Source organism: Rhyacophila brunnea, unplaced genomic scaffold (genome assembly GCF_057557595.1).
Source record: "Rhyacophila brunnea isolate RB1 unplaced genomic scaffold, BYU_Rbru_1.0 scaffold_12, whole genome shotgun sequence".
NCBI lineage: Eukaryota > Metazoa > Arthropoda > Insecta > Trichoptera > Rhyacophilidae > Rhyacophila > Rhyacophila brunnea.
Window position 1 is genome coordinate 15,510,123 of NW_028232774.1, and position 22,948 is coordinate 15,533,070.

General features: G+C 34.3%; 1 protein-coding gene across 2 annotated transcripts in view; it reads right to left on the reverse strand.

Annotated features, from left to right (window-relative positions):
• Window positions 1-887: 887 nt before the first annotated feature.
• The window catches only part of UBL3 (ubiquitin like 3), a 429,818-nt gene continuing 407,757 nt past the window's right edge, over window positions 888-22,948 (reverse strand). For both annotated transcript variants that reach the window (XM_085960847.1, XM_085960848.1), the window contains 3 exons: window positions 14,713-14,821; window positions 4,718-4,885; window positions 888-1,076 (listed from right to left, as the gene is read on the reverse strand). In XM_085960847.1, the coding sequence (XP_085816973.1) occupies window positions 1,012-1,076; window positions 4,718-4,885; window positions 14,713-14,821 (342 nt within the window). In that variant the 3' untranslated portion in view covers window positions 888-1,011. The remainder of the gene's footprint in view (window positions 1,077-4,717; window positions 4,886-14,712; window positions 14,822-22,948) is intronic.

Here is a 22,948-nt window from a genome sequence, read left to right on the forward strand (position 1 = left end):
CTTCTCACATTATGGCAGCTAACAGATTGAGAAAGAATTATAAAAATGTTGTTCAGCCTACATTTAAATTTAAGTCAATAGTGAATTGTTAACACGATTGAGAAGCACCAAATTAATTTTATATAAATTCCAAGATAATGAAATTTTGCAGGAAACTTTAATGTCATTAGCAAATTATTGATATAATAATATGGATACACCATTGCATACAAAATCTCAATATTAAAATGGGGGTTTTTCAGAATAGGTCGAAGACATTTAGTGAAAATTTTCAAAATCAACCTTATTGTGATGTAGGTAGAATTCATTAAAAATATATTATGTATTTTAAGACAAACAATTGGCAGTTAGCTATGTTATTATTATTATATATTATATGCCTATACTACAAATCAGGGAGATCAGTATTCAACGCTTTTATCTGTTTATGAAAGAATATTATTTAAGGACTTGGGTAAACCGAGTTTGTATGATCACACTCGTTTACAAGAAGACTTTTATCTTTCACATGGTTCACTCAGTTAATGTATCAATATTAGTATGCAATACTATTTTTAACATGAAACTGAATCACAGATACATTTTATTTAGCGATATTATGCGACGTTTTGGTAATTGTAACTTTCAGTCTGATATATCATTTGCCATTTACATTGTTGACACCTATTCCAACGGTGGTCACGTTGAATTTAAATATTGCCATTATTCGGTGCTTTCAAATAGTGTCACACAACAATTAACTCATCAATCGTTTGCCATTGACCATTTCTGACATGCTTCGAACGGAGTGTCGTTGTGATATTCTGTACGAGGGATGCATCCCCGTCAGGTACCAATTGTCTTAGCGGAGATCCATACTATCCTAGCATGAGGGATGCGACCGCGGCGGCCGCTGCAGTCGTCGGTGTCGTCATCATGTTTGCATTGTGTTGGAGATCGTTGTGAAGCGGAGCGCCGCGCCCCGTGTGGGGGGCCCGGCCTCCGCAGCGCCCGTCCTGCCTCGCAGCCACATTACAATATGCAGCACGATGCCGAACAGCAACTGCTCGACCCGCCTTTGCTCTTTTGCCGTTGATCTGGAATCATAATATTCGCCATGTTAATCTTGTGGATAGTGAAATGGGTGATGAATAATATCCCGACGGGTAACTTTACGAAGTCAGATCAAAATTGACAGGAACAATTTGTATATACATGCAATGAAATAAGAAAGTTAATTTGTTCACACATCATAGTATACATTTTCGTGACTAATTAATTAGTTTTCAACACTTTGAACTGATAATCGTTAATCATTAGGATTTAAAATAGTTTTGATAAGGTGAACACTTTTCCATTGCCTTAATAGATTGTGTGCTATCCTTTTAGGGATCAAAAAAGATAAAGAGAGAGGGAGAGAGCAGAGGCGGAAAAAATGTTGTCAATCCAAACATACAGTGAAATCAGGGAACCAGCTAAGATTTGAATCATATATTTTTTTCAAAGAACATATAGGTTTGCCAATCTAGAAAAATTTGCGCAGATAGAGTAGAGGCCGGATATTTTTAAGGAGAGGTAAACTTCTTCATTATTTTCATACGACTTTACTCGTTAGCCCGCTAAATGCTTTCAGCCTTTGGTAACATTTACGAAAACAAAACTTTAAACATAAAAAAACGAAATTTCGAATTGACTCATAATTTAAAACTCGCGTAAAAACAAAAAAAGGCGAAACCCACTAATGGCCGAAAAAACATAATATTTTAAAAAGGAAACAAAGCGAATTTAAAAAGGTGCTATGCCCATAATAAAGACGTTAAATAACTCCTGAGAAAAAGTTTTCTTCGGGCGAACAAACGGGAAAAAATAAATAAATTTCCTGTGGGCCAAAAAGTTTGAGGAGATATTTAAAAGAGAAATAACGAAAGCGCCGCAGGAATTTCTTTGTAAGTCCGCTTTACTCGCCGCCAAACTTATTATTTGGAAAATTAATGGCCTCCGAAAATTGTTATAGTAACAATGTACGTGATATTTAGTAAAATAAAAATGACAAATAGATGACGGACAATAAAAAAAACATTGACCACAAAAAAGTTGAGGGTACCATTACATATTGAGAATTACTTATAAAATGTAGGTAATACGTAATCGAGAAATGAGTTACTGCAAAAATATAAAAATAATAAGATGTGTACAGTTTACGTAAGTAGACATATTAAAAATGGTCTAATATTTTATAAAAAAAAGTAGAACAGCAAACGAATCGACACATTTAAACACATCTATAAAAATATTTTTGGGGTGAATGAAATGAGGTGAAAGGATGAATGAGGATGATTTACAGAATAATAGGTTTTTATTGAAGTTACAGAGTTATAATACAATATAAATGAAGAGCTCAGGTAAATATTATGATATTTATGTTCATGTTAAAAAAAATAAGTAACATGACTGTAGTCTTGTAGAGAATGCATCAACCATGTATTTTATCTTCATTAGAAATTTTCTAAATTACTGGATGTTGCTGTATTTGATGACAACGTAAATATAGAAGTACAGCAATAAAAATAAATATTTATGCAAGTACACATTTTGGAGAGTTGCACCGTTTATTTTTGTTCTAAATATTTGTGCGAATTGGCATTCTCTTCAAAGAATGCAATCAAAATCAACGCTGTGTATTGAGAAATTGACTGCAAACAAATTGACTGCGTATTGCGTATAACAGAAAGCATGTGGGAGTATTTTTTATTGTCAATTACACAATAATTTTAATAATAAAACGAATCGAAAAACGCTAGATTTAACGCCATATGCCAGATGGATATTTTGTATGTTAGATGAGTATTAAAAATGCTAGATCTGGCAAGATGATTGCATGTTGACGCTGGTCAATCCAACTATCTACTTCTTGAACAGGGAATGTAATAATATGATTACCAGAAAATAAAATTGAACTGAAGTTTGATTTAATTAAGTAGATACTAAAATTTGACTGTGGTCATCCAATGTACGTAGCGATTTTATTTATTATTTTATTTTATCTATTTTTAACTGTAAATATGTAAGTATTTATAATAATTGTAAATCACTTGAATGTCTTCGGGGATCACGAGCGTGACATGCAAATATCACGAACATTCGAAACTGCATCAGAGAGAACTTGTGAAAGAAAATGTATGTGAAATAGAAGTTTTCTTAATTGGGGAGAAAAAAAAGTAAAAAAGGGCAACAGGAAGGTCAGGATGGGGCCGGGCCGCAAAGTGCACAATGCTGTGAAGTTTGAAGAGTCGGGGGAGAAAAGGAAAAAATAAAAAAAATAGTACACGAAACACCGCCTGTATTTCTCTCGGGGTTTGTATTGTATGCAATCTACTTCCTGTAAGGCCCTTCTCTGGCCGAGTTTCCCGCAACGAGCAGTGTTTTGGGAGAAAATTGCTCAGTAACTTGGCAGGAATGAGGAAAAGAAGATAAAACATATTATACAAACTACTAGGTAAATTAAAACCGTACAGATAGAATTTGTTAAACCAGAAACTGGTAAATCTTATGTAATAATATAATTTTACACTTTACAAAATTTTAAGCCTGAAATACGAACGGGTCTTCTGCAAAGTTCCATTTTAAAAAAAAATTTTTATTCAATGACAGTAATAAAACAAATGAAAATAGCGTTGCTGTTATTCGCATTACGCACTAAATAATATATTGATCAAATTAAACGTGTATATTAAATGTTGTGATGATTCCGGGATGTCCATACTGGGATCCATCCGTAGAAAAAACGGTTGAATATACTTAATATACATACACATTATAATGTAAGGCTGACTTATTTGATGGTGTAATAATGTTGTGTCAATTTATTGTTTAATTAATAAATGTTAATACTGGCTTTGTCAGCTTTTTCAACAGAGACATTTCGTACAATTGAAGCGTTAGTAACAATTGAGAATGTCCAGCTTAGCGGACGAAACTGGTGCTAATCTTTATTAAGATATAACGAATGACTATTATAATATAATATATTGTTAGTCAACTGTTGAAAGTCAATTATTGGTATCATTCTTGCGACATTCTGGTGGCAACACTTTTTTTTTTGCTGTACACACCAAATACTATTAATACCTACATACTGTTGTGTTTTTACTTTTATACAAAGTGGTAATAGATTTGTAAGTATTATTTCGCAAAATACATTTTTGTTAAAAACAGAAGATATGATTATTACTAAGCGGTTATTTGTTATGTATTTTACTGTAACCGGTAGATAGGCGAGTCGTGTAAATGCCATAACTTCAGTTGAGGCATGGTCTAAAAAGATCGTGGCTAGGCGATGCGCTGTTTGTGCAAATGACGCGTGCCGAACGAAATATAATTTGTCATAAAAATCCAACATGCGTCCATTTAATGCTATGTTTATTGTTATATTACTAATAAAAATAGTATATTCATTGACATATTTTCTTTTTTAAGTACATACGTGAAGTTTATAAGTCAACTTTACACGATTTAAGAATATTTTCATCCGAAGTCATGACAAAATAAATCGACGTGCGGACACCTCGACGGTCGGTCTCCGATTGGCGACTACTAGTGACAAATTTCGTCGCACATACTGTTGAAAATTATTTGCCGTTTCACTGAAGTACGCTCTTAACTAGGCAGCACAATCATCAGCCTAATGCGTGTGATTTATAATATGTATATAGTACGGTAAGGGAAATGAAATAAATACCCTGCGAATTTGGCTCCGGCAGATTTTCGCGCGGGACGAGGTGCATGACAGCCGTGCGACCCGCTGGCAGGCCGAGCGCGCCCAGCGTCACGCTGCTGTGGAGAAACCGGCCCTGGTATATCAGCCGCAGGATCTCCGCTCTTGCCACCGCCTCCGCATCCCAGTCCGCTGAAAGGTCAATTGGAAACATTGTTAAAACACACAATAAACAAAAGAAGTCGAATTATATGTCACGAATACACAAGTTTCAAAGTCGGTTACCTCCGCCATTTTTAATATATAAAGTTGTCAAGCAAGCTTAGAAATAAAATATTTTGTTTTTTTTTTAAACATATTATTAGTAAATAATTAGAAAGAGAAAATAGCGAAATAAAATAACCTAAAAGTCATTCAAGATTATAAACAACCACGTGTAAAGTTGCTCGAAAACTACAAAAAAATGACAGCTAATGAATATAACCGACTTTAAAATCAACCTCTGGTTTAATGCTATATTACTAATAAACTAAGCTGGATTTAATATTAATAGTTTATGGATATAAATATGGTGGGAAAGTACTTTGAGAACCATAATCAAAAAAATATATCAATGCATGTAAAAATGGAGGTATCTGACATTTTCCTTTAAACTGTTTAAATGTTCAATCATAAGAAGATCTCATAAATGGGCCTCCACGAAGTTGAGGGTGTATTAACAGATTTTTGTTTTTACGAGAAATGAATGTTACCCACTTGCTCAGGTCAATACCAATACACATTGAAAAACAAAAATTCGATTTTTTTGCCGATTTTTTATAGACCGACACGTTACCGCTCGGCCATCGTGCATTGTGAAATAGATCGGTATAATCAATAAAATAAGTTATATATAATATTATCAAGTACATCTTCAGATTGACACCCACGGTGGGCTACTACTGTGCCGACTTCAAAGTCACTCATGACTCATCGCGGATTGAAATCCTGCGTCTTACAAAATTCACAAGCCGTTTATTAAATGTGTGTTATTCAATCAATTCAACTTCGAAACGAGCTTAAACAGTTTTAACGAGCAGTAAAGTAAACCAAGTCACAGAGGCTGACGCGAATAGAGACAGCTGCTCCAAATTGTATTTAATACGAAAATTATTCTAGCTTATGCAATGGTAGTGAAAGCGGTCTGCGGATAAAAAGTGAGGCCGCACGAAAGCGTGACGTATTTGATCTTGCAGATGTCGCCAGGGTGTGGGGTGAATAAAGATATTGTTTCGAGCACGTAGGTGCCTCGGAAGCGGGTCAAGTGGTATGCACTCGCGACTTGCATGTAATATCGCACGTCATTGGACGAAATCGCTCAAAGTTTTTCGATAAAGAGGTCGCTCCGAACTAACACTTATCGGAAGGGATGACAGATAACGCGCCTGTGAGGTTGAGTTTGCAAGTTCAGCGTCATATGCACTGGACACGTCTCTGGTCATATGAGACCATTTCGTCGTAACTCGCTGTTAAGAAAACTCGTGAGACGGCCCAGATCCACAAAGGATTGTAAAGCCAATTAAAATAATATAAAGATTTTGAAACAAAGTTATTTTGGGCTATAAACCCATCTTCGGGTTCCGTTCCGTAGTAAGTTCTACTCCACTGACTCACCTCGTTAAACCCGTATATCATTCTGACCATGACAGTAAGATCTTCCGACCCTCCTTTTCCCCTTCTCTGTCCGAGTCCACGCTTGCCGTCTACATCGCAAACAGCTCCGAAGATCCTTCTCAATCTCATTCTTTAAAATATATCTAGCCTCCCCATATCTTTGTTGATAAGACCCAACATTCCGATCCACAGGAAAAAATAAGGTTTGTGGAGGTTTATCAGCGCCCTAAACGCAAATCACTGGTGTGTCAATAAAAGAAAATTCTCAGTTTGTAATAAAATAATATATATAAAATAATAAGTTAATCCAATGCCCACAGTTTTTTTTTTCAATTCCTGAACAATTTGATATTTGAGGGTTACGCCAATTGGCCTGTACAGTGACGATATGTACTGATAATCTTTTTAAACGCGATATTTATTCCCATTTAAAACACATTCATATTAGAAGAAAACTATTAAAATGCGATATTCTTTGATAACTCCAAATCATTAAAAATGAATCGTATGGGTGAAGGTGATAGGTATCGATTTGTTTTCTTTGCTCCCTTTCAGCAGAGTATCTTTCCCTTACCGGGTCTTTGTCTTCGAATACCTCGTCTACTACTCCGATGGTTACCAGTGCCGTACTTTAGTCTTTGAGAAACCCCAGGATAACATTTGGCCCCACTTTGAGACTATCTATATCGCACCTGGGGAATAATAGTGGCACAACTCGAAAAACATGTTTTTGCAGGAGAGCAGTTTGAATATCTTATTTTGGTGTGTTAAATCAGTTTTTTTTTTTTTAATTTACTTTATAATATTGTTAAGTTGGCACACTTGAGTCATCTCATTTTGAATGTTATCCGTAATAACAATGATCATTGTGCCACTGTTTCTGCTTGAATTCAAGTAAAATGTTATAATATGATAATGACAAAAATGCTCTTAAGGCCACCATTATATTTTTAAGAATTATGCCGCTATTTGTGTGGATAGAAATGATTTCTTGGAACATTTCTGCATACTTAACTAAAAATGACAATTTGGACTTGTGCCACTATTATTCCCCGGGTGCGATATATTCATAAACCTTGTGAATACTCAAGATTCACCCTAAAGCATACCACATTACGACGGCTCCCGAAAGTTGACTATATGAAAAACTAAATGCGCATTGTAAAAAAAAAACATGTTTACGGAAAATAGAAAACTTTCCTTGAGCCCATTATCAAAAACCATTCAATGACGGCGTCTACTAGCACAACGGCCGATATGCTTTCACGGAAATAGGTCCCTCGCCGTTGCGCCAAAGAACGTTGTGCAAGTGAAAAATGGAGTAAGTTCGGCTTACGAGGGCCGAGGGAAAAGCCTGCGAGGCGGGGTTCTAACTAACTGAAGGCTGTGGGATTTTCTCAACCGGATATTCCATTCTCGCGGGGAAATTTTATTTCCAAGTACAAGCGGGCTGGCTGGATTAAGTTACGGAAAACGTTGGCATCCTAATTTTTGTAATGAAGGAAAAGATGACCGATTCACTCAAACGTGTGCTTGTTGCTCATACTACTACATTCACAAATACATCTGTTGTTTAATTTTTTTCGGTACGTATTATAAATTATATTAAATTACACATTCATTTCTAGTCAATATCTATTTTGGTTGTTGTGAAGACTAGAGAAATAAACGACGTGTCTCTACTTAAGTACTTTACTCACATAAAGAAACGGTATCTATCTTCATATCCACAATATTTAAGAAATACTATGTTGTGTTTTTTAAAATAGTACTAACCGGATGTATGCCACACGAGCGTTCACACGTTCTACAATTCCTTGCTCACAAAGCCGGCCATATAAAATGAGCGTATATACACGCTGTATGTTACACTTATTCGGTTCTTGCTATGTCTTGCAATCATGATGAAATACTTAAGCGATATATAAGTCTTTATGATATAAAAGCAGCTTAAGCGTCGGCCTATAGCATCGTGGGTCCCAGGTTCAAATCCTGGATCTGGCAAGTACACATATTGTTTTTCAATTTGTGTATGAGTCAGAGTATGGACCTAATAACTTGAGCAAGTGGCTAACATCCATTTCTCGTAAAAACACAATCTGTTAATACAAACCTCCACTCTGTGGAGGCAGGCCCATATGATCTTATTAGGATCGGACATGGTCGAAAAAAACTGCATTAACATTTACGGAATGTTGGAAACAGTTATGTCTTCTTCTTCTTTTCAATAACTTTGAAGTCGATTTACTCAACATGATTACCAATGCACGTGAATTCGTCCACATATGATATCATCAAGTGGCGAAGGGTGGAGGTAGGCTGTTAAGATCCGACATACATTGTGCACACTAAACCTTGTCAGCCATATGCATAATGTTTTCATTGAACTAAGACTACAATATATAGATAGTTTTAGTTAATTCTTAAAAAATAATTAAGCCCTGCGTAAACCAAGCCATAATAATTGATAATAGACAAAAAACAGTTGTCTATCTTTAAACTATCTAAAATTATCCCATTAAATCACACATAGTTTTAGATATTTAATAGATATCACGTAAGTTTAATGTATTCGTTGAAAAATGTGAATGTGAAACATTGCCCCATTATGTTCAAAACTGCACCAAATGACGTCAACGTTTTTAGGCTATGTAGGGCAGCGATGCTTTAGTGCTTCTTTCGAAGCCTTCTGCCCTCCTCGCGTTAAACCGATCGTAATAAAATAATATCCCATTAACCTGCGGAGACCTTGCCCTCGAGAAACCTATCCGACCCCTCCCTGTAGGATAATATGAATTTTAGTTGTATAATAGAAGTTAATAAGATGGTTACCCAAGCGAACACTAACAATAGCATATTTCGAAAGGTCAGTGTCTATAAATATTATTTGGTATCTGTGAATAATCGATTCCCACTTCTTGGTTCACGTAACATATTATTCTTTATTATAGGTACATTTCAATTTTACTTTGGTAAACCCAACGAACTTTCCAAATTCAAATTAAATAGATATTACCTATCGTTTTACACCTTTTGTAAAATATTTATATAACTTATATGCATTTTCCTTTTAATGAATTAAATACTTCGTTCAACCCGATTACGTCGCTCTTTCATTTTAGTATAGACCGTAATATTTTCTTGTATCTATATTCTGGATAAAAAATGTAAAAGTTACTTATATACCGACCAAAGTTCCCTCTATTTTTTCTATTGTGTATGCGGAGCATCAACGCATCTGAGCAGTGGCGTAACTAGGCTTGGTGTCACCCGGTGCGGTAAATTTACACCCCCCCCCCCCACAAACACACATACAATTTTTCATTAAAACTTATATTTTTAAGGTAAGTATTTATTAATATCAGTGATTTTATATAATAATAACACTAACAACGATAATTTTTGAAGTAAATAAAAATAGGAAATAAAAAAAAAAAGTATTCATTGATAAAATATATTAAATACTAAACTTGCTAAACGTTTTTTTATTTATATTATATCTTGTATGTTGGGTTTTTTTTGTTCAATATGAACACTTTTATGCAAAATAAACATTTGTAAAAAAATGTGATTTTTTTCTTATTAAATTTTCAGCTATGTACGTAAGAAAATTCTTTCTCCGAATTTTGACGCATTTCTATTCTACCGACTTTTTTATACAGTATATAGGTACTCAGGACCAGTTGTGTGAGGACTGTGCGGGGGATGAAAACATGTGTGCGGACACATTTTGGTAGGTGTGCGCGCGCACATGCGCACACCTTACAGGGAACATTGATTATGGATACCCACTACTTAATTATTATTTAAACTTCTTGACGTTAATGCTTCTTTATAATCGTAATATGATCTTGTGTCTGGAAATTTGTACGTTTGCAGTTAGTTATCCGTATCACAGTTCATCATGAGCTGTTATATCAAGTATTGAGATCAAAGTCGAGTCATTAAATCACTTAAAAACCCACCCTTATACAAAGGAAAGACAGAAGAAAATAGGTATGTAAGTAAATTCGAAATACAGCCATATCGTAATTTTTTTTTATATAACTATGGTAAGTGTTCGTAGGAATCAAATATTTGATAATAGTGACGAGATTTATATTAGATATTTAATACCAATCATTCATTATAGACTAATTTAATGCTTTTATTGAATCTAATTAAATTTGAACATTACTGTCTGCAATGCTCCGCGAACAACACGTATTTTTTACAACATTTTTATTAGCTTGTATTCTTGTTTGTCCGGTGGTTGTTTGTCCAGTACAAATCTTGCAATCGATTTTTAACTAACTTCCCGACTAGCTAGACATTTGAAACTTTTAGAATATATCAGAATACGATAACAATGCCTTTATTTAATACTTTTAGCCATGTTTAAGCAGAATTGAATTAATTTTCAGTTAATTCTGTTTTGTATGGAAAGTTATTTCAGAAAAATCCGTAAAAAGTAAAAGACTATTATTGGTTATTAAGGGTGGTCCTAGCAACTAAATTATTATTATATACGTGCGTTACTACGAAATCAAAATGAAATGTCAAAATGACATTTCAGTATTCTATATTTGTTGGTTTGTTTGTTTTTTATTTACTTCATATCAAGTACAAGTTTGAGCATAATAATTCAACAGAAAATTTAAAAACGTTGTATATAAAAAGTTCTTATCTTGTAATTATTTTATTTCAATGCGCCATAATAAAGTATCTCTATACGGTACGACAGCTCATGGTAAACTGTGTTAAATGTAATACGTATAAATCCCATGTAACCATATGCCCCATGCTCATACGGGAATAATGTGAACTTATTTTCAATAATACGAATGGTAATAAAATAATCGAATTTAACCGTAATTCATGTTTTACGTTCATTAATTATGTGGCAATTTTAAATGTAATATTTTGAGAGTGGGTTTGTTGCCGGAAATAACCCTGAACATTTTAATGCCAAATATTGCAGAATCAACGTAACGTTATGGTTTACCATTCGATTTCTTGCAACGATATTATTCGCAATTAACTATATCAGGCATGTCCAAGTTCAAATAGGCTGAGATCTTCTATTCAGTATAAAACTGATGGTGATCTAGCATAAACTCCGTTGTCATTGTTTAATTGAAACAAACGTATATTTGGTTGAAAACACAGATGCGATACAAATTATACAACAACACCTTCGTCGTGAAAATTATAAGTTATAATTAGCCTACTGTACGATGATAAGGGTAAACTAAGCATCATTTTAAAGCGCGGGGATTCGCATCGTATCTTTTCTCACTCCTGTATAATAATAAAATACAAATCAATTGATATGACGAGATCACGTGGGCTTCTCATGATTAATTTGAAAATGACATTCATGTAAGGGCTCAGACTAGGGATTCCAATCCCGGGATCCCGAGCTATTTTTGATACCTATGAATCCCGGGATTGATAAACATAATCTCGAAACATTCTGGATTGATTTTTTATCAATTTATATGGAAAATAAAATAAAAACGAAAATATAACAGAAAAAATACTTTTAATAACAAATAGTAAAATGTAGTTACATTAGAAATAAACTGAGTTTGAATGAAGTTTGATTTATACCCATGTGTAAATTGCCGATTCATTATATTTTTTCACATAAGTTAATACAAATGAGAAAGATTGGAAAAAACAATGCTTCGCACTATTAACAAAGTAATTCCACCATGATCTTATACGGTAGTTGAATATTTGGCTGACTAATTAGATTTATGAAGCGGAAAGGCCATAAGTACACCATGATTTGCTTTACTATTTTAAATCTCGCTAACCCATTCATTAAGTCTTTACTTTCAGAAACAGCAATCTCATATTAAATTCACATTATTATTTATATTACAATATTACAATATTATTTACTCCATTAAACTTATGTATTTCCAAGATTGGACGTATACAATATTAACAATAAATGTCTTAAATAGTATAAATTATACAAGATTTATTTTTGACCGATTTTATCAATGTTATTTGTAAATATAAAAATTTTATATTAACAATGGAAAAAATGCCAATCCCGGGATTGTCAAATTGTAATCCCGAAATCCCGGGATCAGAATTTTGGCTCGGGAATGGATTCCATAGCTCAGACACACGATACTGCGGTAAGCGTGCGTCGATGCAGGTTTTACTTGATTCCAAATGCATCCGACTATAATCTCCATGTTTAGACAAAAAAAATGGAGATTTTAATCAGATGCATTTGGAATCACGTAAGACTTGCGTCGAAGCACACTAACTGTAGTGTCGTGTGTCCGAGCACTAAGCTAGCTAAGGAAATAATAAATAAATGGTTAATGCTTCTCCTTCAATATTACATTATTATATTGCCCACTGAATGTACCTACACACTTTTTACATATTTCTTGTCTCAATTCATAATATGGTCCTATGGCGCGATCGATGCGTTGGACATGTATGGACTATATAGGTATCACTTCATTATGATCAATTGGGTTTCTAGAACATTCGACTATGCGATAATTACTAGAATGAATAAAAAACAACATATCTACTACACATACGAATATAGTATCTATAATATAAGCAAGGACGATCGTTCATTAATACAGTACTGGAAAAAGTGTTACAACCGAAATAGTAATTATCGACTAAAAAATAAATATGTTTAGGACTATTATACTATTGTATATTTTAACAACGTTGATATTATGTTTCAATATTTTCTGTTCAAAGCGCCTAGGTTGACATTAGAATTATTTCTATCCACACATAAAATGCTTGGGAACCACGGTTGCCGACGATGACAGTCTTTCCAGCGAACTTGAAATTTGCATGGGCATGGCGGGATATGCATTTGGCCAACTTAGAGTCAAGTTTGTATTCTGTGAAAACCAAACGTCGTTTGTTCAACGCGTGCGTGCTACCTATGCTTTTGTATGATTGTGAGACATGGTATCTTCACATGGTCCACCAAGGGAAGTAACATATGCGCCAATACTGGAGAATAGGGAGATGTGAGTAAGGAAGTACCCACACATAAGTATATTTATTTTATGTGAAACTGAATAATTTGTCACGTGAATAATAGCTCGACCGTTTATTACAAAATGACGTCATTCTGGTTTTTTGAAAATGCATTTTGTTACGTGGTATCGTGAAACTTTTACACTTTGCTGCCTGCAGAATATTCGGCCTCTTTATCTATTAACAAAGTTTCAATGTTTACCTACCCCAGTTTCCTCTTTTCCGCTAGGCGAACTCTTGAGAACTGTCAAAGTAGTTTTTTTATGTGTCTCTTTGGTTGTTTAAAGTGAAATAACAGCCCATTTTAAATATTTAATGCGACATTCCTTGACAGTTTTGTTTACTTGCATTTTAAACTTTTTGATAGTGTTGTATCGGTGAAACTTTGTTTTGCCTTAGTGTTTAAAATAACAGCGTACTACGTATAGTTTTTTTTTTCATCAGAAATATAGTCTAAATATATTCGAGATTTTGAACTATATTGTCGTACCAGTATATCTTGTCTGCGTGTATAACTTTATGAACTAGTCACCTGGTAAACGCCGCCACGCTACGTTTTCAATCACACATTTTTTTAAATCGATATTTTTAAAAATAAATATACAATAGGTACATTAAAACTATGAATTATTCAAAAATAGTTTCGTTTCAATAGAGAAAATTTAACCATAAAATAAGTATTTTTTTTTAATTTTTTTCTTAATTAAACACATCACACACACAGCATTTAACACAATTAAGGAATCATGGAATTTTGTGTCGCAAAAGCGTACGCGATTGTCAGACGCAGCGGTTGATAGTCTGTGTTTTTTGAAATTCTATTTTAATAAGTAATGTTTTGAATTATTTTTGTTTTCCTACTTCTATTTTGTTTGTCTTCTTCCATAAATATAAAAAAAAAACATATTTTTTTGGAATTTCTGTTTTTACACTGATTTTAGTATTTTTACAGGTTTATTTTAAATTTCCCGATATCTCGAGAATTCTCGAGAATTCTTTTCTGGAAATCCCGAATCTCGAGAATTCTAATCCAACTCTAATCCATATTGACTCCAAACCAGCCAGCCAGACCCAGGATTCGAACCTGGGACCCACGACATTATAAGCCGACGCGTGAGATGGTAATGTAATAATACAAAGGGATTATCTAACGAATTCACATTTTATAACATTTTTTAATTGTAAATTTATCTTTGACTTTCAAATATAAAATATTTTGACATACCTACTTATCTATTAATTAAAACACACTAAAATGAAAATTCTCAAAAAATGTCTCCAAAGAGAATTATTCGTCTTGATCGATCGAAATGATAAAATAAAAGTATTGAAGTCAATGTTAACTGTACCTTCTGGCCAATTGTCGTAGACGTGTAACGCGATGTCGCCAGCTGAGTCGACAGGACTAAAAATGAACTCCTTCGTTTTCCCCGAGACAAGAATTAACCGGAGGTTTATCTGAAAAAAAAGTAGAAATACACAAATTAGCAATTGAAAAAGACAACATTCAAATATTATTTATTTTGCATTTATGTAGCGAACTTTACAAATTTAAAATGTTTCAGACTTGGCTTTAATAATACCAATAAATAATTGTCAGGAATATCTATAAATATTTAAACAAGCAAAAAAACCACAATACAAAAAGTAAATACAAAAATCATAAAATGTAAAAGGAAGTAGGTAAAGATACGGAATGAGCCGAAGAAGTAAACGATATAAAAAACGCCTAACTAAACTCATTCTCACGCAAGTGGAATATATAAATTGTTTGGACACTGTCATTGCCCGCCTAATCCGCATTATCAACTGCACGTTAGTTATGCGTCGTCGGAGAACAAACAACGGATGCTGCCGATTTCTAAGGCCCCTTAGGTACGCACTGTCGGTCAGTCGCCTGCAACCAGACAGTACCACGAAGCGTAATAGAACAAATCAGCATTTAGGGGAGCGTGGGGTAATGGGAGCCTGCGGGTAATGGGAGCGACTGCAAAACAGGTACCATCTAACACTAAAATGACTCGGAAATAACCAAAACATCTTCGTCAATCGTCGGCTAAGCCCATCGATCGGTGTCGGCTGTTTAGTGGCACGTGCACGCGCGTGGCGAGTGGAAGTGTGTTTTGGTCTAGGTGCTTATATAAATTTACAATACATAAACACCAACGTAAGTACTTAAAATTTTACTTATTTCATCATATTTTGTGTTCATTGTATAGCCAGGTGCATGTATTTTTGTTTAGTAGTTTCAGAATCAAGGTTTAAAATGGTTTGGTTACGTTATTTATCAACCTTCAAAGTGGTTGACATTCGGGTAATCGGAGCCTAGGTGGCTCCCATTACCCCTATATAAATTTCACACCTCTTTTACTAGTATACAAGATTTTAATTGTTCCAGATGCCCAGAAATAGAAAGCTGACGACTTTCAAGGCTGGTTGGACGATGACTTCGTTGGAAAATGCCCTCCGAAACCAGAAAGATTATATTTGTGTTTTTTGCTTAGTTCCATAACATGACGTGTTGATTCTTTTGATATTTTTAGTACTAGAGCATATTTTTGTTGAATTACATTAGTAAATATTTAACATTTTATTGTACCTATGTCTGTTATAATGTGTATAAGTGTTTGTAAGCATATTAAAATATGAAGCACCCATTACATATTTGGTAAATTTTTGGCTCTCATTACCCTACATGTGGGGTAATTGGAGCTAAATGTGTTTTTTGTTTTTTTTTGTACCTTAGTTTTAGAATTTTTGAGTGGAAATTGCAGTACTATTATTACTATGTAACCAAAGGACTCATTTCAAGTCTTACTAATAAACGATTAGAATGTTTTGTTACTTTTTTTCAACAATTTCCTTAGTAGGCTCCAATTCCCCCTTGCTCCCCTACTCACGTGGTAACCGTATGAGGCATGCGGTAGTTATCAGACACTACCACTACCAACACTACCAATAACGTTAGAGTTCTCATTTCGCGAATAAAATGCTGACGTACTATGTCATTTTAAAGATAACTATAAATCCTTGGCAAGACATAAAACAAAATCAGTGACATTCCTAACTAAAGTGCCACCCTTAGTGCTGGAATGAAGTGGTCGGCGGGCGGCAGCGGCGTGCGCAACTCAAACGTATAACCGTGTGTGAAATGTTCCTAGACAGTGTCTTTTGTTTGGGCATATCACACGCATATACGTTTGAGTTTCACACGCCGCTGCTGCGCCGCTGCTCGTCCGTCCACTGTGGCCAAGCGCTTAAGCAAACTTAGAATATCGTCCCCTTTTAGTTTCGTGTATGGCGTGAATATGTTGATAAGTCCACAAACATCAATTCTCAGGTCAGCTATTTGTAAGGTTGGTTTTCTGTGGTAAATCAGAAATGTATTTAAATTTTGAATTGTTGAGTTTTTACTAAAATTTAAAAACATCCAAAAACATATATGAAAGCCAAACGTAAAAATAGCTGACCTGAGAATTTATGTTTTCAGATTTCTCATCATATTCACGCCATACACGGAGTTTTAGTTTAAAACTGACTGAAAATTCGTTAGGTACCTACCTACTTAGATATTTTTAGGCTACAAAAAATCTTTAAATTCACTGATTATTCACTACTGGGAATTTCCACGGAACCTACAGTGGTGGTTTTAAGTACGTAGGGATATGTGGTGCTGATAGGTGTGGAGGGCACCCATGTGAAATTTTTTCCAAACCGCCATCATGATATTATGTATTACAATACAACACTGTCAGGATTTTATGTTTCGATAATTTTTAAAACTAAGATATCGATACTTTCTAACGGAGAAACTGCGTCGTCTGTTTTATGCAAAACCTCCATTGCTCTCAAAAGTTGTGATATTTATATTTGTTCCTTCATTCGTCGCCTTTTGTAATGTGCCATCCATATGCAACGCATGGTTTGCCTACCCCTGCAACACGTCAGTGAATAACAACTAATAAATATTTATTACACTGTCGGCTAAGGCCTTGTCCACATGGCGCGTATCTCGCCACGATTCGCCGCGAGTGACAGTCGTCAAGCGCGAGTGCTTGTGGACGGCTCAATGAGGTCTCGTGTACCTAGAAAGGGCGCGAGTCACAATGCGCCATGTGGACAAGGCCTAATTACCTACTATAGCCGAACACTACAATAATTTATTCGATAAATGACGTAGTATAAGTAAATAGTTTCTTATCAGAATTGTACATTAAAAAAATAAATGTTGAAGAGCGGACATGTGTTGAAAAGCTAAACAAAGAAACTAATATAGTACATAGGTACTCCAAGCAGATAATAAAATAATGGCAAATATTTGCTGTTTTGAAGTATTTACATACATTTATATTGAAGTACCTATGACATGGCATAAGCCCTATTTCGATTTAGTCATTTAGTTTTAATCAAGTGAATCAAATAATGCGGGCACATATTTTTCACAATCAAAGAAAGTAATTGATTAAAAAATAAACACTAGAAAACACTAAAGCGAAGCAAAACCTTCTTTATCAACTTGATTACAATTCATTACGTTTATTTTGAAAGCAATTAAAGTCAATGACTTCGATGGATTAAATATAACTAAATTCCGAAATGTTAAATTAAAGCTTTTTGTGATCAATTAGAGGAAATTACCAACGCGCCCCTTTTAGAGGCAATTAAACAAATTGCCTTTAATACTACGGCTATACAAATTAATCAAAACTTATTCTAACACGAAGTGGATATTTTGTACAAAGTAAAGCATCAATATTAATAAATAATATCAATTAAGTAAGTATTTACATGGTACAATTTCATATCGACCGGTGAGAAAAGTAATAATTCCACATCGTATGTATACCAATGATTGTCGTGTGCTTAATGTATCATATTGGAAAGTGGTCATTTCGATAGGAGCCAATGAAAAGAGTTGTTGGTGAAAGCTAGAACCCAGCTTGAAAGATTGTAATACTTGCGACGAGACCCTGTCCGATCCTAATAGGATCATATGGGCCTCCACAGAGTAGAGGTTTTGTATTAACAGATTTAAGATTAGATTTAGATAATAACAGAACAGCGACAACATTTACATAGGTAAAACCACTGTAAGAATATACTAGTATCGAAGAGGTACAAAACGTCCGCAAGGTGAAGAGAAAAAAAGTACTGCGGAAGTACGTGGTAACGCAACGCACAGGACCGAGAGAAGTGGAAGCAGCTTGAAGAGGCCTTCATCCAGCAGTGGATAGATTCAGGCCGATGATGATTATGAATTAACTTTCCAGTGACTCAAAAGATATATTATAGTGTTACATTATAATACTTAGTAAATTTAGATTTGTACTATATTTATATGACATTAAAACTGATTAGCGGTTAGCACGCCCTATTCCATCGTCGTAAACAATAGTTTCATATTCATATTGTATTGCAATATAACATATATTATATACGCTGCACTTCAGTGTTAACCTCGATACGAGATTTACAAGCTTTCAGCAGAAAATGGTGTCAACCAGTCCTGCCGCATAAGCACGGTTTAACCCTTTTAAAAGAAAAAAAAATCGCACAATAAGTTCGGAAGCTCGACATTAAATCGGCTTATGTTGCACTTATGCAGAAAATAGCTTTTATATTTGATTCATTTTCACTAAAATACTGTGAATAATTGTCACCCTCGAACGGCTGCCAAGCCATCCAGATACAAGTATTACGTGGTAATATGGCTTCAGAGGTCAACATAAATAAGTATCCTCGGTTTTAAACTGTGGGAGCCTGTAATGGGTCAGAAACTTTAGATTGTAATAATATAATGAAATAATAATATTTAACATGAAAAAAAACCTCTGAAATATACAAATTAGAAAAACCATTGAAGAATTTTTGAAGAGAATGGGATTAATACAAACGTATTTTTGTTGCCGGTTGAGTTCTTTAGTTTTAACGAGTGCTACCGATTCTATCATCATGACAAGCGCATTACATAAGTTAGCTATTGCAACTTTTTAAGATTCCGTCAATAATGGCTACTAACTTTGGAAATTAATCAATGTAATATCATGACCAAAGTGGCTAATAAATGTTAGAATTACTAAAAACTATCTTAACGTCCTCGTAATAGCTAATAATTATTAATTAAATAATAATGCATTCTTCATTGAAAATATTAACTTGGACCACAGAAATAAATTTAGAAAAAAACAAGAACATAATATGTTATATTGGATTGAGTGGGGTTCGAACACACCAAAACGATAGATATTCTTGCTCTGTAATGAGCAAATACTGGCAAATACACATACTGTTTTTCAATTTCAGGGTATCGGCCTGATAGGTTGAGCAAGTGGCTGACATCCATTTCTCGTCAAAACAAAATCTGTTAATACAAACCGCCACTCTGTGGAGGCCCAAATGATCTTATTAGGATCGGACATGGTTTTCATAAAACTTAAGTCGTCGATCATAATCCTCTTCTCCACGGTGATATTCATAACGTATAATAATGCACTTCATACTGATTAATAAAACTACAGTATAATCTTGACCAGAACAGAATAACTTTGAAATGTCACTATTAACCCTACCGCACTGTTCCACATCTGAGTGACGTAGCAGCGTCTTGGGGTGCAAAGAACCCCCGCAAATCTCTATAGCGACGGCTAATGCGCTTTGCTGAGGGGTACTCTAAACCCTCAGGAGACGAGGGGTGCTGCAATGACCCGCGTTTAATGCCCTCGCTCGCTGGAGCTGCCACCAACCCTCTCTCTCTCCCGGGGGAAATTGTACGATTTTTAAGTGATCGACTGTGACAATAGAGTACGGTTAGAATATTGTTTCTGGGTGAGTAGATTTGCCAAGGAAAAGTGGGTTTTAAGCCCGTATAAATATGTTTGCACTCGTGACTGTACATATATTACATTGTAAGTAGTCCAATGATTTCAACGATTTGACTATTTAAAATAACTACTAGACTATTATTTAAAAATAAATGATAATAATTATGACATATTCGTTTGAAACACTAGTTTCTAGACACTTAACTAGCATTATTTTCTACCATATAGCTTATTTTCTTACTTTATCTGACATATTTTTGTGAATGATAGTTGGCAACTACCGACATATTTCATCCGTGTAACAGGGCTCGAAATGGATCTGAACGCACCGGAGCGCCGTTCCGGTTCGTTACATCCCCAAAATTATCGCTCCGTCTCGTGGAAATATTAATTTGACCGTCTGAGCGACATATGCCATATAATAAAAAAATCTAACACACTTATTTTTTTAAAATACATATACAATTAGATAATAATGTTAGGTAATATTTTCGTAAAATTATCAAGCGCTCCGGTTCGTAAAATTTTACATTTCGAGCGCTGCCGTGTAATAATACCTATACCTATATTTAAAAAAAGTGTTAATCGGCTTCTAATTTCAAAACGAAACTTCAATTCATAGAAAGACTCCGTATGTTCAGCTTCAAAAACAGATACTTGTGATGGGTAGAGTATAAGCTTCATAACTTTGCACTCCGGCTCTAGGATGAAAATGATAAAATATTTTTTTTACATATGTATATTAATACAAGTGAATATCATTTGATCTAATTTTATGGTATACAGGCAAAGAGGCGTATCAGTGTAGTAAAAAGTGAAAAGTTATAAAACGTTTACTCTACTCACTACTGGGTGGTATGATTTTACAAATAACGAGGGGATAAGAGAGCGGACCATGAAGTCTTCTGTCTCATCTAATGTAAAGATGCGAATTTGGGCGTGGCATTACCACGTTATCTGCATACCTCAAGAGTCTCACTTTGGACACGTGATGAATGAAGAAAATTTACATTAATTTCATTGTTTCATAAGACCAAAACATTATTGTTCCGGTGAGCGATCTTAAAGGCGGAGATCACTTAGAATACTTAGATAGATGAATGCCAACTTTCGTAGAGAAGGGACGGGACAAGTCATTTTTTTTACAACGTTTTTATTAGCTCGTATTCTTGTTTGTCCGGTGGTTGTTTGTCCAGTACAAATCTTGCAATCGATTTTTAACTAACTTCCCGACTAGCTAGACAATTGAAACTTTTAGAATATACCAGAACGCGATGTTAATGCATTATTTTAATACTTTTAACCATCTTTAAGCAGAGTTGAATCCATTTTCAGTTAATTCTGTTTTGTATGGAAAGTTATTTCAGAAAAATCCGTAAAAAGTAAAAGACTATTATTGGTTGCTAAGGGGGTGGTCCTAGCAACTAAATTATTAATATATACGTGCGTTACTATGGGAATCAAAATGACATTTCAGTATTCTATATTTGTTTGTTTGTTTTTTATTTACTTCATATCAAGTACAAGTTTGAGCATAATAATTCAACAGAAAATTTAAAAACGTTGTATATAAAAAGTTTTTTTTATCTTGTAATTATTAATAGTAGTATTGTAATAAGAAAAATACATCAAAAATCTGAATAAACAATAAAGGGCGAAAGTACAAAGTACATATATGAAATTAATACTTATTATATCAAAATGAAAAATATTGACATACAAATAATATACAATGTAAATAACCAGTTCAAATAAAACGTTTACAACATTCATCACCATTATATACAAATCTATTCGGTACTGTATTATATAAATGACTTCTGTTCTTACATCAGCGGTAGACTGTCTAAGTACACTTGGGTTATTTAATCTGAAATTTTCCAAGATGGCGATAGGGATTTTGGGTGACTATTATTATTGCAGTGGAGGGCTTAAAATGTGCGGATGTCGCACACGCGGTACCCACTCAAGAGAGGAAAAATATCTCAAACACATCGACAACGGGGATATCAAACATAAATGTACACTGCGACAACGATTCCCGACATCAGCTTCGATTTACTGAGCACATCATGACCACCGAGAAGTGGACTCACTGTAATAATGTTTTTATGAAAATTGGTTGAGGAAAGTGTTCGTAATTATGCCACAACCCATTTCCACTATCCTGTGAGCGCTAGCCTAAAATGAAACCGATTCGACCTCTTTGACTACAAAACGTGTTGATTTATTTATTATTTGCAGTGATGGCTAATTTATGATTAGGGATACATGCCATTCGTCGTGAAAAATCTTCGATCACAAATAATTAATACGAACAACGGTTCAGGTACCAATTGGATCGCAACAACGCTTATCGCGTTGTGATTGTTTTACAACATACGTTTGTATCGTTAGTGTTAACAAAAATAAGACAAACAATCTATTTTAGTCAGCTTGGTGGATACTTAAAATTACTGAAGACTATACAGTTTTCCCACCCCGCGTACCTATATCGATAAATTGTCAATGCAAACTATTCGAGATTATGTTTGGACAATATATTAGATTTGTTAAGGATTATCAAAGTTTATTCAAATAAACTCTTTTTTTATTTACTGAACACACACGCTTTGGAAACACCTCAAAACATACGTACATACCAATTAGAAAAATAGTAAAAAAATAAATATATAATTGTACAATATTAAATTTAATTGTACAAGATTTATGAAGCCATACGTCCAGATGACATATACATAGTAGTGACATATTATGGCTAACT